This window comes from Gouania willdenowi, chromosome 10 (assembly GCF_900634775.1).
Source record: "Gouania willdenowi chromosome 10, fGouWil2.1, whole genome shotgun sequence".
Classification (NCBI taxonomy): domain Eukaryota; kingdom Metazoa; phylum Chordata; class Actinopteri; order Blenniiformes; family Gobiesocidae; genus Gouania; species Gouania willdenowi.
Window position 1 is genome coordinate 7,531,394 of NC_041053.1, and position 22,264 is coordinate 7,553,657.

A 22,264-nucleotide genomic window follows, 5' to 3' on the forward strand; every position below is an offset into this window, starting at 1 on the left:
TCACATTTATCCATCCTACACACAACTTTTTTCAGTCATTTCAAATGTCTGTCCATATCCTTTACATTATTATTCAAACCAGCTTTATTTTCTAAATGATGATCACGTGATGAGTCTGAATCACCCTGACAACAACATATCATACAGGTTTTAAATTGTTTCAGGAAACCAGAGTCTGGGTTTCCAGATGTGCTTGCTGCTCTCATGCATACGAGAGATGTAGATTTTTGCGCCAACGTCGGGTTGGGTTTGGGCTTCTACCCTTTGAACAAGGGCTCGGGTCGCTCTGTGTTTTAAATGGATGGTCAGGTGATGTATTTGGATTAACATGAGAAAGGCACACAGATGGATGCTGGGGAGATGTGATCTGGGGCTTTGTGCTGTCACATATGCACATATGTAGAGAGCAGGTGTCTGCGTTGTGTGTGTTACAGCAGTGTTACCGCATGCTTTAGGGCAGAAGTAAACCGGTACGTACCATGTAGCCGTGGCGGCACAGGAAGCTGCTTGTCAGGTTTATAGTTGTATGCAGAACAAGTGACTAGTAAAAAAAGCTGAGTATTTAAATAAACTGGCCTTGGACCATTGTACGTGTGTGAGCATGGATTTGAACAGTGGTTGGGCGGTAACGGGTTTGGTCCTTAAAGAGAGATCAGCTTTATTCGGGTTCGGAACGCCATTTGTCCGCGTCAAACTGGCTCGGGTCTAATTTTTTAGGCCAGATTACAGCTTTTATCCATACACAGAGTCAGGTACTGGTATTATTTAAGTAGGCCTATCCATCTGTTAAAAACCTCTACTATAGGTAAGGCATCAATAATCAATAGTAAAGCGATATCCGGAGTTTCTGAGAGGACGTCTTGATGTCCCTCCCTTGACAATTCCATTTCCTACCCCTGCCTCTGCAATCTACAAGAAGCCACACCTCTACTTTTCTGCATGTGCATCGCAGAACATAACAAGGTCGCATTGGGTCGCATTGATATAGGTCTAATGGTCAGGTAAGAGCCATAATCATATTTAGCTGTTTGCTGTTGTGACGCGCGACCTTGTTTACATGCACAGTTCCACATTAACTTTGATTGACAGTCTCAAAAACAGGAAGTGGAAGCCTATTGGCTCGGCACACTCAGCGCTCGTTTCCATTTGAATAGGGAGAGACTTATATACATTACTGTATTTGAATAACCACCGGCAGTAGACCATAGTAAAAGACGAGTTAGGTATTTTTTCGCATTTCAAAAGAATCATACATAAACACAGATTTCTCAGAAACTCAGTTTTAAATGTGCCCTTCATATAGATTGTAAATGATGTGTTATTACACCAGCAGTTTTACGTCATTTTCTCTGTGCTGCAGGTCAGATACTCGTGTATCCATTGTTAACACTTTCGGTCGATGACTTATATTCAGCCTAATGTACAATAAATGAATTCACTGTGTATTCTGATGCTCATTTTATGTGACTGTGAGATTGAGGTGCAGTAGTTTGCCTGTTAGAGCCAATCATCTTTCATTCCCCATGAGCATCAAAGAGCTTTGTGGTGCACATCCCCAGATAACAACTTCTCCTTCATTGACCATATTTTTCTCAGAATAGAAGAGCAGCAGTTTTTTGTGATACTTGGACCCTGACTAAAGTCATCACTCTTTGGTCCCCACACAAACATATGCAGGTCAAGCCCTTGCCCATTCTTCCTGCTTCAAGGGAAATACAATGAATGCATTTGAATCCCTCTTGGAAAACATTTTTTTGGCTCAAGTACCCCCTTTTTCTTACTTTTGAATCCAAGTATCCCCTTTGTCCGACTACAACATTTTGCTCAGGATTCTGTGAAAAAACAACTATATAATATTATAATGGAATGAATGAGTGGATTACTGTTTTGGTGTCATTTGTTGTTCTTTTTCTGTTCTTTTTATCATTCAGTATATTTTTCTCTTATTTTGTGTGTTTTCTTTGTCGTTTTGTGAGTGCTGGTAACATTTATTATTATTATCATTATTTTTTAACTAAAATAAACATGATATAACACCTGCTGAAGAAGAAGAAGACGAAAAGAAAGAAGAAGAAGAAGAGAAGAGAAAGAAGAAAGAAGAAGAAGAAGATAGAAAGAGAAGAAGACAAGAAGAAGAAGAGAAAGAGAAGAAGAAGAAGAAGAAGAAGAAGAAGAAGAAGAAGAAGAAGAAGAAGAAGAAGAATTAGAAGAATTTAACGTCGTACGCGATGGACGTCACTGTAATGGCGCTGCTGTATGACTGTTGTTGTTGACACTTGCTTCATTTCCACTGCTCTGTCCTGTCACTGGCCCGTTTATGCTCCGGTAGTTTACGTACAGCAGTCTCGTGTCACTTAGAAGCTAGTTTACCGACCGTTTGCCCGGTTTGTTAGTTCACTGCGAGCTACCGGCTCTGACCCGTAGTTAGCATCTGAAGCTAACTGTTGGTACAGAATTAGCGAGTCATGCAGTCCGTTTAAACTCAACTAATAGATTTAGCGGCTCCTCTAAACGGACTAATAGCAAACCAAGAGGTCTCCATTAGCACTGGGAACAAGGTAAAGTCTCACCTGCTCATTGTTGAGCATTTATTTCACGATCGTCACATGGCATTCAATAAAAACACGCTGACACATGCTCAGAATTCTTGCCAATATACTGTAACATGAAACTGTGTCAGATGTGATGTTTAGTTCTTATAGGACAGGTTTACATATGTTTTACACAAGGTACGTAAATAATAACTTTTAGCTTTATTTACGATCATGTCAAACAGATAGAAAAAAAGATCGATGCCGTAATTAAAACACTTTGCTATGGTATGAAGTTGTGATCCAGTCGGTCAGCTGTCTGCTGCTGGTGTTTTAGGCATTTTATATTCACATTTAATTTTCAGCTAGTTTTTAGTCAGGGGACTGATTTGATCCGTGCTTTCATTTAATTGTTCTTTTAAAATAATTGGCTTCTGTCATCATACATCCTCACCACCTCCCACACAGTTGGAATAGTCAACAAACCAGATTCATACTGAAGTAAGAAACTACATATGTTATACTGTGCATTCATTCTATCATATCTGTCTCATTGTGTTGAAATCTGGAGAAACACATATAAAAGCAACCTACAAAAGTGATGTATTTTGTAAACAAGAATAAGGACTATAAATCATGCAGGATATATGGACCATACTAACCAACTGTTTCTCAAGCCTAAATAAATTAAGTTTATGGATTTGATTGAGTTTAAAACATCTCAAATGATGTAGAAAGCTAAATACAGAGCACTGCCAATTTGTGCATCTCAGTTTGTGGGGTATCCCTTTGGAACAGTCTTAATATTAAACTTAAAAGTTGTAACAATATTAAAATATGTACTTTTTTTTATAAGCAAAACTTGTCAGTGAAGGCCTTTGATTGCTTGTTTTTGTTTACATTTATATATATATAAATAAATGTAAATGTATGTTCTCTGTGAAATACGTTAGAAGTATAGGGCAGGACTAGATAAGCGTTAATCTTCCTTCTGCTCCTTCTCAAACATTGATCGAGCTCTTTTTAACTGAGCAATGACTGCATTATATTGTTTTGTTCTGTTTGAGATAAATAAATAAATCAAATCAAATCAAGTTGTAAAGCTTTGAATACAAACACCAAAGTGTTCCAATGTTTCTAAACTCTAAGTTCCCAAAGTGGGCTACAGGTACCCCCAGGGGTACCTGTAGCCCACTTTGGGGGGTACATGAATAAAAAATAAAAATTGTAAACTAGAATATAAATCAACCAGCTTCCACGCATGATCACAAATGACACATTAGCCGATGTAAAAGTAACCTTCGTGACAGAGAAACAGTCGTAACAAAAAAGATATAACAAGAGCTACATTGCTTTACCGATTTACATTTCTAATAGATTATAATTCTTTTGTATTATTATACATTATTATTACTCAACAGGGTAGGTAAAATTCTGAGACACATTTTACTGTAGGGCTACATTGTATGTGACGATACATCTGTGGTTCTCAACCTTTTTTAGGTAGTGACCATTTATTAATTTCACACATTTTTGGGCCTTTCCAGACTTTTTCTTTCTTTCTTTAAAGAATTAGCTTTTGATAATGTTTGTTGTTGCCAGGATTAGTGCACAAAGTGACAAGATGCATTTTATTTGAACTAAATTTTATATTTAAGAATGTGAAAGCATAGAATAAAGTTATTGATTATTATTTTGTGTGTGCTGTTATAATTTGAAAAAGGATAATAATCAAAACATTTAAAAAATAAATTTCTAATCAGAATTTATTATTATAAATTACTATACATTTCAGGAGACCTCATTTGAATTCCAGGCGACCCCACATGGGGCCATGACCCCAAGGTTGAAAAACACTGCATGTGCAGCGGTAGGGGGTACATGGCTTCAAGTTAAATGTCTGAAGGGGTACGGAACTGTGAAAAGTTTGGGAAAGACTGTTGTAAACCAATACTTAGGCAAACAGATTAGTGTGTATTCTATCCATTCCACACAATCATGTATGATTAGTTTCATACAAATGTCACGGTTATCAAATGACTGTGATATGGGACATAAACATGTGCATGTGTCTGTGATTTTTTCATTCCCAATGCTGAGCCAAACATGATAGATTAAATTAAAAAACGTTCACACAAAAAAAGTTCATTAACGTTTTTTCTGACGATACTTCATTTGCAATGTTATGCTTATAAACACTGCTTCTCTCCCACAGATGGCTGTGGAGCTGGACGTCTTTGTTGGTAACACCACCATCATGGACGAGGTGGTTTACCAGCTCTGGTTGGACGGATACACCGGTACGATCAGTTTTACATGTTAATACGACCACATTCATACATACCCTTTAGAGCAGTTGTATTAAACTAAGATTCAACAATTTCAAGAAGTAAAAATATTGAAACAAAGGTCTGGAAAATCAGCATGACTTATAAATTTGTGTAATTTATATTTAAGTGGCCTGTAGTTATATCAACATCAAAAACAAAATAAAATTTTTTTTTTTTTGTTTTTTTTAATTGTCATGTTGCCTATTATAACTGAACATTCACATAAAACTATCGGCACAATGTTGCCCCATTTACAAAATAAAAATAGAGCTGCATTTCAAATGAAGTAGAGCTGCAACTAACTATTATTTTTGTAGTTGACAATTTTTTTTGTTGATCAGCCGAATAATTATGATTATTATTTTTGTTTTTGTTTTGAAGCACATATTTTGGATTGCTATTTTAGGGAACCTGCTTAAACCTTCACACCTGTGAAAGTAAGTTACCCTGTTGTGTCATGTTTTACAGCAACACATTTAAAAAAATGACATAAAACATGCATTTGTAAAATAGTTGTTATATTTTCAACATAAAATATCATTGTAATCACAATAAAAGGTTAAACCAAATGAACAATACAAACTTACGTGCAAGTGGTCATGAACAAACAAGTAAACAAAAACACTGTAAAGTTGTAAAGCATAGCCAAGCTGTCGTGCAGCTTGTGGAACCAACTACAGAGTTGCTTTAACTTAAAACAAATTCATAAAAGTGAAACAATACATAAATAATAGCATCCGTTTTTTTTTAATTCTAAACAATCAAACGGAGGATACACGGCAACATTGCTATGAAAAATATTTATTTTACTCTGAACATTAAACCTCTTTCATTTATTACAAATGAAGTTTTACTGTTCAGAATGAACGCTAGTATCAGCAGAAGGCAGAACAAAGTACGGTAGGCTACGTCACTGTCTCACTGACAAAAGTTCCACCTAAACGTAACTGAACTAGTGTTTGCTCAGCAGCTTTGTCCATGATTTCAACTATTTGAATTATGGCCTGTTGGCTAACTAACACACCTGCATGTGATTAAAAATAAAAGATCCACTAGTTATCAATGTGATGCCACTTTTCTGCATTACATTAAGTATATTCAACAACTTTTTTTGAATATGCCAACTAACCATTGCAGCCTTAAAATAAAGAAAAAATAAATTTAATCAGAAAATTGTACATTTTTTTTAACAGTCTGGACTAATTGTACACAGAATTGAAGGTTTCAGAGGACATATTTATTTCTCTGTCTTCCCCTTTTCTCTATCATTATGTTGTTTAATGAAAACTGAGCTCGAGCTTGCCCTGCCAGAATTTTAACTGTTAATTTACAATTAATTTGCTTTATTTATACATTTTGCTGTAATGTGTTTAGTGCAGGGGTCGCCAACCTTTCTGAAAACTGAGAGCTACTTTATAGCTACTGTTTAGTTTGTGGGCTACCAGTTAGAAATCCTACATTTTCATGGTTTCACTTTAATTAGAGGGTAAGATAATAAGGAAGGCTAGTAGTAATTTTAAAAGGTAGGAAATGTTTAGGTTTAAACATGATACATTTTATTTATTCTAATTTGTGCAACTGTTTCATCTCCATTAAATTTGATTAAAAAAATCCACCACCTTGCGCTGTAAAAAAATACAACTTATATATATCATAATATATATATATATATATATAATGTACCACTGACTGTACACCAGATCTGTAACACTTAAAAACATTTGTCACAGTTTTTCAGTGAAAATAAACATTTAAAAATGATTAATTTAAAACTGAAACTTTATCAGCGGTATTTCACTTTATGTATTTATCTCTGCGAGTCTGATTTTTGAAAAGTATATTAGATTTTAAATACACCTCACATGGTCCATGTTGGTGACTAGGGATGCACCGAATATTTGGTAACCAAATGTAGTCAGCCGAAAAAAGCCACATTCGGCCTTCGGTGGAGTGAGTTAAAAGCAAGGCCTAATAGTAGCGTGTGACGCAAACAACGTGCAGTGATGCGGTGTCCGACACAGATTTCTTAAGCATATTATTTGGGGCTTGACATACAGGCACATCCACGTTAACGGAATCGACCAATGAAAACGGTGAAAGGCAGAAATGGACAGAATCGGCATGAAACGCCATCACCGTGGATAGGGGTGTCCCGATCCGATGTCGATATCTCATCAGAGCTACAGAAGATCCATGAAACAAGTTGTTCTGTTGTTGTGGACGAGACCATCAATACCAGGGATTGTAGAGTCTGAAACATCATAGTTTAATGATAACTTCTGATACTGTCAAATATTCTGACCCCTAGTGGTGAAACAACTGATGCTTCTTTCTTTAATCATTACGGTCTGGAATGATGTCATCAGGATTATTTAAATTAGGTTAATTTAAACAAAGTTGATCAAAACTTAATCAATAAACCTGATCAGATTCAGTAAATCATTGAGAGGAAATCAGGTGACATTAATGTTGTTCTCATACATCTTTATATGATATATAAATAATTAATAAGGAGCAGTCAGAATAATCCATGTCACAACAACTTATATCTACTTTTTAACTGTTAACTTACTTCATATTTGACATACATTTTTGTTTAATTATGTGTTTTTTTACTAGTATTTATTTTGTTTCCTCACAGGAGTTAAAAACTAATCATTTCTTTAAAAAAACTGATAAATATTTTATTTAAAGAGGAAAGCACAGAATTTGGGAGAAAATAAAACAGTTTTTTAGGGCCCTAGGTTTACATTATTAGCCTATCTACTGTGGCTATGCAGACTTGTGCCAGAAGGACAATAATTCATTTGTTGTGGGTTTATACACTTTAATTTAGTTTTTTTTAATGCATGTTTTGTTTTATTTGAAGGACTAATATAAATGAAAAACTTTGTTGTGCTTTTTTGAAAAGCAAAGGCTACTGGAATATTTAAAAAATGTCAGAATATTCAACAAACATTTACTTTCTTTAAAAAACATGTCTAAAAATGTATTCTAGGCTATTTATGCACTATTAAAAAATATTCGACCAAGCGTTTATATTTTATCCCTATTGGTGACCCTTGGTTTAATGACTGTACAGTCAGTGTTGTAGTAAAATAATTGTAAATCCGTGTAACTCTGAGGCAACATTCATAGACACGGCAGGCAGTTGATGGGTGGCTCAGGGACCTGGTGGACTGGTCATACTGGGAGAGCTTAATTTCTCAGTTGGGTAAGCTTGTTTAAAACCTTTATGTCTGTTTCATAATGTTGTTTCACATCATGACTTTTAATGAATGCCACAATTACATGTATTCTGTTTTTTTATTTTGCAGAAAGGCTGTACTTAAATTAAATTAACTTAACAGCATACCTGTCAAGTATCCCGTTTTGGCTGGGAAACTCCCATATTTTATCCCTCTTTCCCGTCATCTTCTCGTATTATTATTTTCCTGTAAATATCTCGTATTTTAATGTAATAATAATTCAAAGATGCCTTACTGAACTGAATGGCGTCACTAGCCTCGTGAGAACTACCATCTGAAATGGCCTGAGTGGCAGCTCTCGCGAGATTAGTGCTGACAGCGGCAACAAACCCGGAAACAATCAGAAAAGAGATGATGAATGAAGACGTTCTGGTGAAAAAAAACAAAGGAATCGTGTAAATACGTTGTGAAATGTGACAGTTTATCTTCCTAAAGAGCAACAGGATGTGACACAGTTATATGTTCTGTTAGATTAATAACTGAGATTTTAATGTTTACCACAGCGGAAGGAACCATGAAAAATCAGCCAATCACAAGCTCCACAATTATACACTGCTTTAAAAAAGTGTTAAAGAATGTAAAGTCTGTAATAAATGTGTCTAATAAGTCATTAGTGAATACCAGAGAACCACATGAGTGAACATGAGAACTTAAAATAAAATATATAATGAAACTAAATTGTTAATGTCAAACTTAAAGACAAGCAATGTGAAATTAACAGTAAATATGCAACGTGGTGACTTGTATATGAACTGTAAGTATATTAAATAAACACATGTGCTTCATATACACATTTATGTTTTTATTTAGGCTGTTTTATAATTTAGGAATTAGGGCTGGGCGATATATCGAGATTCAAGATGTATCGAGTTTTCTATTTTGGCGATATAGAAAACTATAATATTTCATATATATATATATATACACAGTATATACTATATATATATATATATATATATATATATATATATATATATAATAGCCTATGTATCAAAATACTAGTTTTAGGAGTCTTATCAGAACAGCATGTAAAGCTCAGTTAGATGACACATATTGTGCGGCTGTTTGTTAATAAATTTGTTAATAAATGTCCATGTCTAGCATTTTGCATCAGAAAATTTAACCCAGAATTGTCTTTCTGGTCAGACTTTATTTGATAAAATTATCAAGATTTTTATAATATTTCACCATTTTGAGAAAATATTTTGAGATATGAGTTTTGGTCCATATGGCCCAGCCCTACTAGGAATGTTCACAGCATTTCAATGTTAATAAAGGTCAACCTACCAGATTCTAATCACATAATTGTATTAGTAAGTGGTTGATAAGTGGGTATTTTAGATTTCTTGTACACCTATTTTAAAATATAAGGGATACTGGAGCTTGGTTGGGCGGCTCGTAGTGGCCGCACTTTTTCGCGCACTCCAAAGGAGCACATTGGTGTTTATACCTGGTGCATTCATCGTTACATTACCCGCAGCCAGTTGCCGTAGTTGAGAGAGCGTGTACCATCATCTCACGGGCAGTGCGAAGGGAGAGAGAAGAGCATTCTGTGGGACGTGACGAGGCGCTCAGCCGCTCCGTTCAAAATACTCGCACGGATGTGACCAGATAAAATTTTCACTCGCACACACTGAAAATATACTCGCATATGCGACCGTCTCGAGCCCTGGCTAAGTTTTAATTCATAAACCCTGTTCTGTTCAAAGGTCCAGGTCCGCATGGCGAAACCCTTTCCGTGTCCAGAAAGCGGTCCGCCAATTAGCGATGTGGTCACCAACCCTCGGGCCGTGGACGTCTTAGTACTAGACCACAAAGGAAAAATAAAGTTTTTTAACTCAGACACAGACACAGAGATACAAAGACACAGAGTGCACAGAAGGTGCGAGCAGCACCACATACATGCACGCATGCAGTCAGCAGAAATAAGTAGTTTAAGCTTTTAATGTCGGAGTCTTCAAAAATGATCAGGAAGGTACGAGTGAAATAAACTTTTTAGATCATCATTTTCCAAACAAAGAGATCAACCCTAGGATAAGGTCAAAACGTTAAGATGTAGCATGGGCCTACTAAAAAAAACACACTTTGTCCCACACAACAGTAACTACTACTGGGAATTAGGGATGGGTACAGAATTCTGTACTTTTATAGATACAGACCGAATTCTGTCACTCACTACTACGATGTACCGACTCACTTAAACCAAATGGTGTCGTGTTTTCAGGACTTAAAAGCATCTTTGAGACTGTGACAGTGTGGAAGAGTGAAGATTTTCCATTTCACACATAAACACAGCATTGCACAAGAGCGCAACGACGTCAGTAGCTGCATGGCCGATAGCGAACACTCCAAAGAATGGCTCCGCTTTGCATTAGCTATCATTTCTTTGTACACATTGTTGATGTAAATGCTTGTTTTCGTTTGTAGGTCCATCAGACCCATTGTAACCTGACCTAAAGTTAAAGTGAGCGCTACAGCAGTGACTTTCTTTACAAAAGGAAAGAGAAGCATTTTACCGTCAGAAAACTGATGAGTGTCACATAGAAATGCCTTTAAATTTGTGCATTATTAAGAAATAAGTAGTTGTAGTTCAGAGTTTTCATGTTGAACAAATTTGTGAAGCAAATTTGATGTTACAATACAGTTGGATGTTGTTTTGACATATTTGTTCAAATTTACTGTATTTACATTGAGAAATAAATATGGTAAACTGGAAGACTTAGTACTTTTATTTTAAAACAGTTGAACAGTTATTAACACACAGAATTGCCGAAAATTGATATCGTTGAGTACCAGTTCCCAGGTCCCGGGTATCGCTACCATATCACGTCAAATGTGAAAGGCACCCATTCCTAGTAATGCATATTAAGATAGACTGTATTAATCTGTCCAACAGTGACCGACTCTGTGAAGGTGCGAATGGACGGCGGCGTGCTTGAGGAGTTTGAGGCAAGTGCAGATGTTGTACTGAGCGACACCATGGACCAGTACAGGACCTTCCAGATGTGTGAGCGTCTGCTGCACAGCCCAGCCAAACTCGCCAACCAGCTGCTGTTTCAGATCCCACCTCACCGACAAGCCATGCTCATAGAGAGGTGTGTGTGTGTGTGTGCGTGCGTGCGTGCGGTTACATATTATACAACTTTACTGTGGAGGTGGGGAAGTTGATTTTATATTCAATACTGATGCAAAAACAAAAAAAGTTGGCTGGTTTCACAGAAGGGGCTTAAAAGAGCATAGGACAGGATTTGTGAAAAAATAAACATTCATTTCAAGTCTTTTAAAGGTCCTATATCATGCAAATCAACTTTTTTCAGCTTTTAACCTTGTTACAATATTAATTTCTTATCAAAAACACCCCCAAAGAATTATTGGGCTTCCTTCCTGCATCTCTGAGAAATCCTCAATAATCCTGCTCTCTGAGCTGCTTCTCTGCCCTCTCCTGAAAAACGAGCGTTTCATAATTCTAGTTACGTCACTAGAATTATGAACCTCCCCCTCCAGGAAGTGCCTGCTGCCGGTGCCGTGCCTCCACCTTGAACACTCATGTGTAGGCACCCAGGGAGCAGACATCATATCACCTTTGACTTGATCTGACGTGTGATCCAATGCGAGGCAACGGTTGAGGTGATAAACAAATAATTATCACCTTAAATGCGCTATTCCTGTATTTAATAAAGATGAGGAGGAGAAGAAAGCAGCTTAAAACTCCGGTGATTGCTGCTGCTGCTGGATGAACACAGCATGGAGACGGACTCATACAATATCTGCTTAAATATCCATGTGTTTTACTGTAATGTGCAGTTTTTTGGCTGAAAACAATAACAGTGTGTCGATAACAAGAGAAAATCACTTTGGTGATCACTGATCTGCCTCAGAGCAAGTCATGCAGGCATGTCAGTGTACAATATAGACACGCCCACTCATGAATATGCATAAGCAGGCAGCAACCAGCCCGTTGGTCAGAAAGTCACTTTTCAGAGGCTAAAACTCTGGAAAACAGGCAAGTTTGGGAAAATAAACCTCAAATACTATGTTTTGGGGCTCTTAGAGCAAATGGAGATGGGTGAAAAATGCATGATATGGGAGCTGTAAGGCTAATGGGTGATGAAGCTCAAAACCAAAGAGAATGAGCTAACACATATTTCTCCCTATGGCTTGGAGACTGAAAGAAGAGAAGCATGGTGTACAAACTACTATTTGGTTCCATGGATGCATGCAGAGGCATGCGATAAACAGTAACATGAATGGCGAGTAAACAAATAAACAAATGAAGTGCGGATTGGGCCGCATTGTCTCGTTCGATTCAGACCCAACAGTTAAAACTAGAGCTGTCACTTGAATGCGTTGATTGCGATTAATTAATTACAGAAAAAAAAAAATAATACTGATGCACAGACTACAATACTGGACAGGAGACTACCCTGAGTCTACCGAGCTTCTCAACTTTGTTTGCGTTAATTTTGGCTTATAAAAACACAGCATGGAAAACACAAGCCCAGTTGTGTGCAAATCAAGCAAGAAAGAGTTTGTCGATCACCGGAGCTTTGCACCTCAATGCTAAACATGTAGCAGCTAGCACAGACAGCTAGTGCAGACACTCGGACAGAGCCAACTGCTACATGCTCCGAGCACGGCATGTTGCCAAAACTGGACAAGATGACAGGGATGAAAGCCAAAATAAATAAGTCCTGATGTTTTATTTCATTTGTATTTTCTATTATTTGGAAATTGACTTAAGTACACATCAATATGACATATAGACCTTGGGACTAGTAAATACAGCGGAATGTAAATGGCTAAGCCTGCATCTGTTCAAGCCTGTTAAAAACAATACATTTACTATATAATGAGACTTTATTATATACCAATCTTGATCTGCCACAATAATGTGATTTAAATGAAAATATCTCAAGTTGATGGCGTTGCTCTGCAATTTTTAGGTGTGATTGAAATATAGATTATTTCGATTAATTAATCACAGAGCATTATTAATTAATCGCACCATTTTTTTAATCTATTGACAGCTCTAGTTAAAACTTCATTTTTTCCTCATACAAATGACATGTTGTTTTAGTGGTAAGCACTGATTTTATTAACAAACTGTTAATGTCAAGATCAGATCAGCACACGGGTTACAAAAGAACGTCAAACACAAGCAGGGGCGGTGCACGCAAGAGACCCAGTGGATCTATTTACATAATCCATGGATCAAAGATGAGGATAATACATGTTTAACTGTGGATGCTTAATAGTTGTCCTCTGCTCCGTTCTCCTTCTATTCCTGCTGCAGCTGCTGTGCACAAGGACACTATATGACCAAACTTGACCACCAGTTATATATAGGTGTACATATATATATATATGTCCAATTCTGACCCCTCGGGTCCCGTCAGGCTTCAGTCAGGTACCCATCCTCTAGTCACAGGATCAGTTACTATGCTAAAGAGTTCACGCACATCCACACAATGGCTTGGCTGGTGACTGTAGTTACACTAACGACCAACGTGTCACTATGGAGTTTGAGTTTTTGATCATGCCCTATGCTCATTTAAAGTGCACATGACCTCAAAATTCATGTTGATATTAAATGCAAGAACACATCCTAAATAGTGCGTCCGTTAAAATGTTTTATAATATTATGCCCATTTTAACGTCCATTTTTGCATTGTACTGTAGCTTTTGGCACATTTCAGGTCTGCTTTTCGGAGAATGACCATATATGGGTTGTGACTGACAACAGTGAGATAGCATTATCATTGTTAGCATTACACAAATACTCTCAATGATGCCTCCACACTTTGTAGCAGCTTTAAGTTAAAGAGTAACTAAACCCCTGCTTTCTCCTGACCTGCCACTTGGGGGAAATTTAAAAAAATGCCTCGATTATGCAGCCAGTCTGTGTGTTAATGTTAAATTAAAGATTATGGACAAACCAACCATTGTTTGGCACTTTTATTACAGGATATCAGCATGACATTTTTCAAAGAATAAGATGGCGTGTAAAGCATAAGATGTCATATCATGCCCTTAAAGCCCAGAATAAAATGTCTTAGTCGAGTCTGGTTTTTTATTTTTCTGTATTTCTGTTTTGGTTTTACGTCAGAAAAACAAAATAACCACACCGTTTATTTGTTATTTTGATTTGGTTTTAAAATGGAATAACCAAAGAATGAAGGGTACACGGATTCTGACGTTGAACCATTTTCATTGACGCCCTACATTTTTTTTGTCTTCTGACACTAAAGTTGTAATCATGCATCTGTTTTTCTTTTGTGTCTTGTATAGATATTATGCTTTTGATGATGTATTTGTCCGTGAAGTCCTTGGGAAGAAACTCTCCAAAGGAACTAAGAAAGATTTGGACGATATCAGCGCCAAGACCAGTGTGACCCTGAAAAGCTGCAGGCGACAGGTGAACACTAATGTAGCACACTGATTCTACTACAGCGCTGTTGTCATTTTGTAGCTTTAGTCCCAGTTAAGTTGCCAATATTTATGTCCAAAAGACATAAAGACATGGGTTTTTTCATCCTGTGTTTTGATTTCAGTTTGACAACTTCAAGCGTGTCTTTAAAGTTGTGGAGGAGCTGAAGGGTCCCCTGGTCGAGAACATACGTCAGCATTTTCTCCTTTCTGATAAACTTGCGAGGTATACCGTGATTGTTTTACAAACAGCTTGGTTTGTGTGACCAATGACTCAAGTGTCACAGGAATAGTTTTTTTAAGCCCCAGAACTGCACAAAAAAGCCATTTACAGTCCTGGTCAGCTGTGATCTCATACGAGTTGTTTTTTTTTTTTAGGGATTACGCTGCCATTGTTTTCTTTGCCAACAATCGCTTTGAGACGGGGAAAAGGAAGCTGCAGTATCTCACCTTCCAGGACTTTGCTTTCTGTGCCGGGCAGCTCATCAGCAACTGGACAGTTGGAGCTGTTGGTGCGTCATGGGGCTTTTTTTACTGAAAATCAATTACTTAAAACGGTGATTATCATCAAGCTTAGCATCTGCATTAAAGTGGTGTTAAAATGTACTAGTCTGTGCTCAGTAACCGTTGGCAGAATCAGGATACAGTTTGTTTACCTGTGAAACCTTTGGGGGAAACTGGCTAAATAAAGGCGAGAACCCTCATTAGTTACTTTAACGTGAGTTTCTTTGTAGATACCATGGTGGAGGACATGGATGTAGATCTTGACAAAGAGTTTTTACAGGAGCTGAAAGAGCTTAAGATTTTAATCACTGACAAAGATCTGCTGGATCAACACAAAAGGTGACGCAACTCGCTGAATGTGCTTCATGTTTACAGATAATTGTAGGATTTGCTTAGAGATAATTGATGATGATTTACACTTTTTCATCTCTTCTCTTGCAACAGCTTGGTTTGCACCGCTCTGAGAGGCAAAACTAAAGCTTTTCCTGAAATGGAAGCTAATTTCAAGGTGAAAAATGTCAATCAGCCACTTCTTCAGCAAAAGTCAATGAGTTTATTTCAGTCACATACTTGCTTTTGCAGAATCTCTCCAGAGGTCTCGTCAACATTGCTTCAAAGTTAACCAACACCAAAGACGTCCGAGACTTCTTCATCGATCTCGTAGAGAAGGTGACTTACTGTATCTAATTCAGACTCACTTTTTGTGTGGGAAGTAACTAACCTCTTGGTTTTCGACTATAGTTTATTGAACCGTGTCGTTCGGATCGATGGACAGCAGCGGACATGAAACTCTACCTCACACATTACACCAACTCTGCACACATACTCGACACCTTCAAGTGAGTGAAAATACATTGTTGGGAGCTTTAATTCCACTTTAATTCAGAATAAAAGTTAAATCCTCTTTATACTGACCTTGTAAACACTTACGGTATTTTTGGGCTGTTGAATGCACTGCTGTATTGGCCGCATTCCAAGAATTTAGCAAACAAGAAAAATATACGTAAAGGCTGCTCCGTTACATAGGCCCTACCCTATGGGCTGATGAGAGTGCCCTTCAGACGACTCGGCCAATCAGAATAGGCAGGTAGGCTGGACGCTGTACCCCTGTGTTAACGGAGGTTTTAGTTTATTTCCATGTATTCTGATCAGTTTCAACGGACGCGTGTCCTTCTCCACATGGAGTCAGCTCCTCACTGCACTGCGTCCGCATGTCAGTCTATTTACAGCTTTTTATGGCCAGTTTCTACTGGATCCAGACTGATTCTGGGCTCCCTCCGCTCCAAGAGCGATCGCTTTTGAATAATAGTAACTTTATTTAGTAACTTCAAGCTATTTATTGTTTTTTCTACCATAAACTGGCTGACTTTTACTTTGTCCTGAGTGTTTCAGTACTCTCTCTCTCCCTCTGTGTGTGTGTGCGTGTGTGCGCGTCAGCTGTCAGCCTCAGAGTCCTGTGTGTGATCGCTACTGATAAAGCTAATGCAGTGATTTGACAACTTTATGTTGCTTATTATTTCCTACTATTAAAAACTTGCTGAGATATCTTACATTTTGAGCCTTCTTGTACTGTTTATTTGCTCTTTCCATCATAAATGCATACGTGCGCACCGTTAACTGCTCCATAAACTTAAATTTATTACCAGTATTTGATTTTTATTTAAACAATCAGCAATCTTATTTTATATATAAATATATAAATAAAAGCAAATATTCAACAGATGTATGACTTGTGATTTCACTCGCTCCCACGCAATTCCCCTCCACGATTGGACGCCGTCCTGCATACAGACCATGACGCTTCTGTCCTGAGTTATTAAGCCTGTGAGAGTTTTCACTTTCCCCACATTGTCCGAAGCTTGTTTTTCAATATTCAGTTCACCGTGATGTTCAGTGGTTGTTACAGTTCATTAATTCTGCTGTAGGGTTGACTGTCAGTAATATTCTGCCTCCTGACACCCGCTTGGACCCACTGGACACGTGTGACTGACTGAAAAATCCACACATAGGGGTTTGTTCTTCCGTCTGGACTTAAGCGCTTTTTTGCGTGCCTGCAGTTACGCGCTTCTCTCCTTTGCGTATTGCCCACCGCGCGTAAGTAGAGCAAAACCACGTAGTCTGTGAATGAAGGCGGGCTGAAGGAAAGGATGATGTCATTTTTTTTGGGCTGTTTAGAAATCACGCAACATGGAGTTTTCCCAACGCTTGTAAATGTCATTGAAATCTGTGAAAATGATAAAGTTTACTTTTAATTTGAAACGCCTTCACTGATAAACAATGTAACAGGTTGATTTGATCAGATCAGTGATCAGATTATTGCAGTGTGACTGAGTCAGTTAAAATCTCTTTCCATCATCATCACCAATCATCGCTGTAAAGCGTGACCGAGTTAGATGCACTGGAGATATGAGGAAACAACTCGGCCGCAGAGGGTCCTGCTTTACTACAGAGGGATGTTTGCAGTGAAACAGAACTATTGGCTCCCATAATACGCAATTTTAAATATAAATAGTTTAAAGCGACCTGAGCTGAGCCTCATTAAAATATGTGTGGGAGCAGTTTCTGGTCCATCCTCATATGACAGGTTGTTTCACTCTGTAGTGGATCAAACAGTGACTTTACGTTGGACATAGTATAAAAATGGTTGAATAACTGTGACCAACGTGGACAGAAAAATTAATCGAGCAGCAGCAGCTGAGTGACGCACCAGTCCATATTTCTAGTGCAATATAATGTTTCACCTTATTGGGGCGCTGCATTTATTCCAGGGTTAGAAGCGCGTAAGAGGAAAAGAACTTACGCACACCGGAGAATGCGCGTAAAGCCAGATTTGAATAGGAACGCCCACATTTCAGGGCTGCTCCACCCACAGTGCGTAAGTGGAATGATGGCGCGCAGTGACTGACTTAAGTACAGAGGGAGATTAGTGCGCAGCCAGAAAAAAACGCTGCAATGCGGCTTTTTTGACTTGTGAGCATGGGAGATTAGATCCCATAAAGCGCACCGATGCATTGGCCGCACCCTCAACTTTAAAGAAAAAAATAGCGTCCTATACGCCTCAAAATACGGTAATTCCTCATGCAAATGTAATTCCAAATTAAACTTAAATCTGAATTAGGTGGCTGGTTTATTCCGATTTTAATTTGGAATTGAATATTTCCTCTATCTTGTAAACACTTAATTCCACTTTAAGTTCATTCTGGTCATTCGGCGCATACGCGACGACGCGCTGGTAACGACAGTCCAAGCTGGCCGCCCGGGCTCAAGCCAAGACTATTGATTTAATAAGAGCCTTAAAAGACATAGATATAATGAAAAGAGTGGATAGAAGGAAGCATAAACATGCCTCCTGTCCAATCAGAACCCTTCCCAACCCCTAGACCTAAAGCGGAATTGAATAAAGCTGAATAAACTGGTTTTCTATGTAAACCTTAATTTGGAATTACTAACACTTATTTCAGAATAATTTAATTCAGAACTATTTCTGAAATAAAAAAAACATGTAACCTACCATTGTTGAAGGACGGTGGCCTTATCAGACTCCATGTGCTAAAAATATGACTTAATATGGGAAATCAAACTGTAAAAGGACATGAGTTACAGTACATTGAGGTGGTACGTTAGAACCTTTGACTACTCTGTTCTTCCAGTGGGTGTCTCCCTATCTCACACATGATTTGTTAAAGTACAGCTACCTTGTTTCTGATGCAAATCTTTCAGGAATGTAGTTAAGAAGGTGCACAGTCGTGCACTGCTCCAAGCCTAACAAAGAGATATTCATAAAGAGAAACACAGACCTCCCTGCTTACTCTAAGAGGACAGAGATGACCTCATTTACTCACTTCATCCAGATTTTATAATTACAGTGTGCTGTGCTCTCTGCTCATTGGCTATGTCTCTCTCTTTGTGTTTTCTCAGACACCAGGTTGTGTGGGAAAGATACATGAATGTCATCAAAAGCTGCATCTTCAAAATGTATCACGATTGAAAGGTTGTTTCGTGTGCTTTTCATTTGGATTTCTCTCTTTGTTTGTTCACTGATGATGATTTTGGTTTCATCATTACGTCTTCTGACTTCTAGTGTTTCTGTAAATTAGGATTGTAAACAAGATCATGTTTTTATATCAAAATGATATTCTATTTGTTCATCCTATCTGACTCACTTCATAACATCTGCTCTTATTTAATAAAATTGTTAAAATAAATACTATTCTGGGGATGTGGTTTATTGATATTATTTAAGGACTGAAAGGTGGGAAATGAGAAGAAGAAACACACGTCTCAATGACTGCAGCAGATTGAAGCTGTGTTAGTATTACGGGTGTTAAATGGGACCAGCAGATCAGGTCAGTGTGTGTGGTCACGGGAATGAGGGACCAACCGGGGGGTACGGTTGGACCAACCAGGGGGTTGTCGGTGTGGTTTCTACCATTTGTAATGACAGCTGCCCCTGTCTGCACCACTCAGGCTTCTCTACTTAAACCCACACTATACAAATGTTATTATAAAATTGTCAATCCTGCAGTAATTTAGTGGTTTGGGTAATGTTTTTGTGGGACACCTGCTATTAAATAATTCATAAGGCTTTACTTTTGTTCCTATGAAAATGAGACTCTAAAGTAGTTCATGATCTTAGGCCTCGTCCTGGTAGTGTCTGGATAGATACCGTTAATGGAAAACTAGATTTACATTCATTTAAAACGACTCATCTCTGTGAACACAAAAGCTCACAAAGAACGTATTGCACATAAAACTAAAGATTTACCTCTCATTAGTTAGTGTGTAATGGTACAGATAGCTAAAATCATTCATTTATAAATCATTTTCTAAATGCAATAAAAGTTTATACTACACTGACACCAAAGACTGATTTCTTTTTAACAAACACAAAAGTCAGTTGTTTTTTTTTTAATTGAGCCTAACCTTTTAAAACAAATATTTTCCTGCATATATTCACAATCACAATTTAAGAGTGTGATTTATTTAATGTTCAAACATTGTTTCCATATGTGAGTATTTCAATAGGACACAGTGTTTAATGACAAAATAAAAAGCTAAATGTCTCATCCATCATGTGATCAGTAATCAATAAAAGTCAATGGTTGGTATTACAGTACATTCTCTAAATGGTAATGAGCCATAACTATAATAAGGCTGGACGTATAGGAGACTGGTATGTTAGAGATATTTAAAATTAAATTGTATTTCTTATGTACTTAAATAGAGGCTTTGTGTCTGCAATGTCATTTCTTTGTAATTCCCAGCAAATAACTTTAAGTAATTAAAATGATCAAAATATTCTCATTATATGTGGTACCTTAGGGGTGTTTCTAGACCACCTGGGGGCCCGAGGCAAGAAAGACTGGGGCCCAGAATTATGATGAATGAAGTCCAGGACAAAGGATCAGTAAATAAATACTTTATCAAATAATGAACATATAAAATAAATGATAAATAACATAACTAAACTAAATGCAAACTTTACGTACAATATATACAGTGAATGCCAGAAAAACAAACAACTGAAATGTGCAAAAATTTAAGTATGATAAAAATGCAACCAAGCAAAAAAACAAGGAGTTGAAGTGGAAAGTAAGAGTACACTAACCATTTCTCATTGGATTTTCTAAACATTTCTCATTGTCATTTTGTAATTTACTTTGATGAATCTCCCGAGGTGGATTTTCTGAAGTTTGGGGAAGTCCATGTCTGTTATTTGGAGTGATTCTTTTCTCACAATTTGACACCGAGCATTGTCATTGATAGCTTTTGGCCACAGCGCAGGATCATCTGATATTATTTGATTTGCTATTATTTGAGTACCTTCTGTTCTGGTGATGTGGTGTCATGGGGGTGGTGAGGAAGTGGTGATGGAATGCTGTGCTGCCCTGCTGCTGTTGCATGAAGGTGCCATCATGTCCTACTCTTCTTCATCAAGACCCCCCTCATGATCTGAGGTTGATAGTTGCTAGAAAGAAAATAGTATAAGAAGCAATTGTTTAAAACAAATGTTTGTGTGGTCATATTAAATCAGATAGCTCCCGTGATATATTTTAAACTTTAAAATGTGTTTTAAAAAGTTAAACTAAATAATTTCCTACTTTCATGTAGAGAGGTCTGCTGTTGCTGCTGCTGCTGATGTTGGTGTTGTTGTGGTGGTGATGGTCTAAAAAACTTCAACAAAGCACCTCGAGGAAGAAAAAAGAAAAGAACACAATGTATTTGGTTGGTTTACATAAAGTAAAGTAAAGAAATGTGCACGCTACACAAACACTAAACATTGAGATATGTATGGAATAATTAATGACCATCAATTTGCAGTAACAACTTTAATGCTTCATGTTAACATTTTTTTAGTGCAACAATATCTTAGCCTTAATAATCAATAAATGGCTCAGATGCCTAATTCTAGCTCTTAACACAGGAAAGTGTTCAGTGCAGTTTCTAATGTCCCTCGTTTTAGGAGTTGCTGCTTTCCTTGCTTCTCAGAATAGCATTAAAAGCACAGTTCGATGGATTACTGAGTGCATCCTAACCCAGACCTTCCCCTAAACAAGCCACACTACAGAACTCACTCACACTTGCTGTCCCTTGTAGGAGAAAAAGCCGAATGTAGTACAGCTGTTTGTTAATAAATGTGTCTGTGTGGCATTTTTCATCAGCAAATTTAACCCAGAATTGTTTTTCTGGTCAGACTTTACTGAGTTTAAAAAAATATTGAGATTAATATTGTACATTGCAATTTTGAGGAAAAACATTGAGATATGAGTTTTGGTCCATATTGCTCAGCCCTAGTGTGTATGTATGCAGTAAGGGGCCTAGTCGAGCTTTATTCCTATAGCAGCACCTTGTATCACATGAATATCATGCTCTATTCCAGTGGTTATGAACCTTATTGAAGGTACTGAACTCTGTAAGCTTCATCAGTACATTTGTGATCCCTTCGTATTTGGAAAAATAAAATATGATTTCTTTGTAACATAGGTATATCATATATCATCAGATAAACCTGGGCTGAATTTATACTTTCTTTAAAATTATTTTAATTTTCCTTGATATTCAAAATTGCTACCGTAATTCATTTTTCAATATACTAGCTCATCACGGAAAATTATTTTAACACATTTTTCCTGTGCCCCCGCCTAGCGCCCGACGAGAGCTGGAGATAGGCAGCAGCAGACCCCCACGCCCCTGAAAAAAAGGAGCAACCGGGTCAGAAAATGGA

At 37.5% G+C, this 22,264-nt stretch overlaps 1 protein-coding gene across 7 annotated transcripts; it reads left to right on the forward strand.

Moving 5' to 3' along the window:
• The first annotated feature begins 2,175 nt into the window (after window positions 1–2,175).
• Window positions 2,176–22,203, forward strand: fibpa (fibroblast growth factor (acidic) intracellular binding protein a). Of its 7 annotated transcripts, none has more exons than XM_028458775.1 (13): window positions 2,176–2,254; window positions 4,747–4,831; window positions 8,000–8,075; window positions 11,006–11,204; window positions 14,398–14,524; window positions 14,661–14,761; window positions 14,914–15,047; window positions 15,270–15,378; window positions 15,484–15,547; window positions 15,622–15,708; window positions 15,781–15,878; window positions 18,958–19,030; window positions 22,186–22,203. In XM_028458775.1, the coding sequence occupies exons 1-12, from the start codon at window positions 2,229–2,231 to the stop codon at window positions 19,025–19,027; spliced, it is 1,176 nt and encodes a 391-aa protein (XP_028314576.1). In that variant the 5' UTR covers window positions 2,176–2,228; the 3' UTR covers window positions 19,028–19,030; window positions 22,186–22,203. The 7 variants fall into 7 exon arrangements, with proteins under 7 accessions (XP_028314576.1, XP_028314579.1, XP_028314577.1 ...); XM_028458781.1 differs by lacking the exon at window positions 8,000–8,075 and adding an exon at window positions 5,243–5,298 and having other exon boundaries at window positions 2,201–2,558; window positions 22,186–22,201; XM_028458778.1 differs by lacking the exon at window positions 8,000–8,075 and having other exon boundaries at window positions 22,186–22,201.
• The last annotated feature ends 61 nt before the right edge of the window (window positions 22,204–22,264 follow it).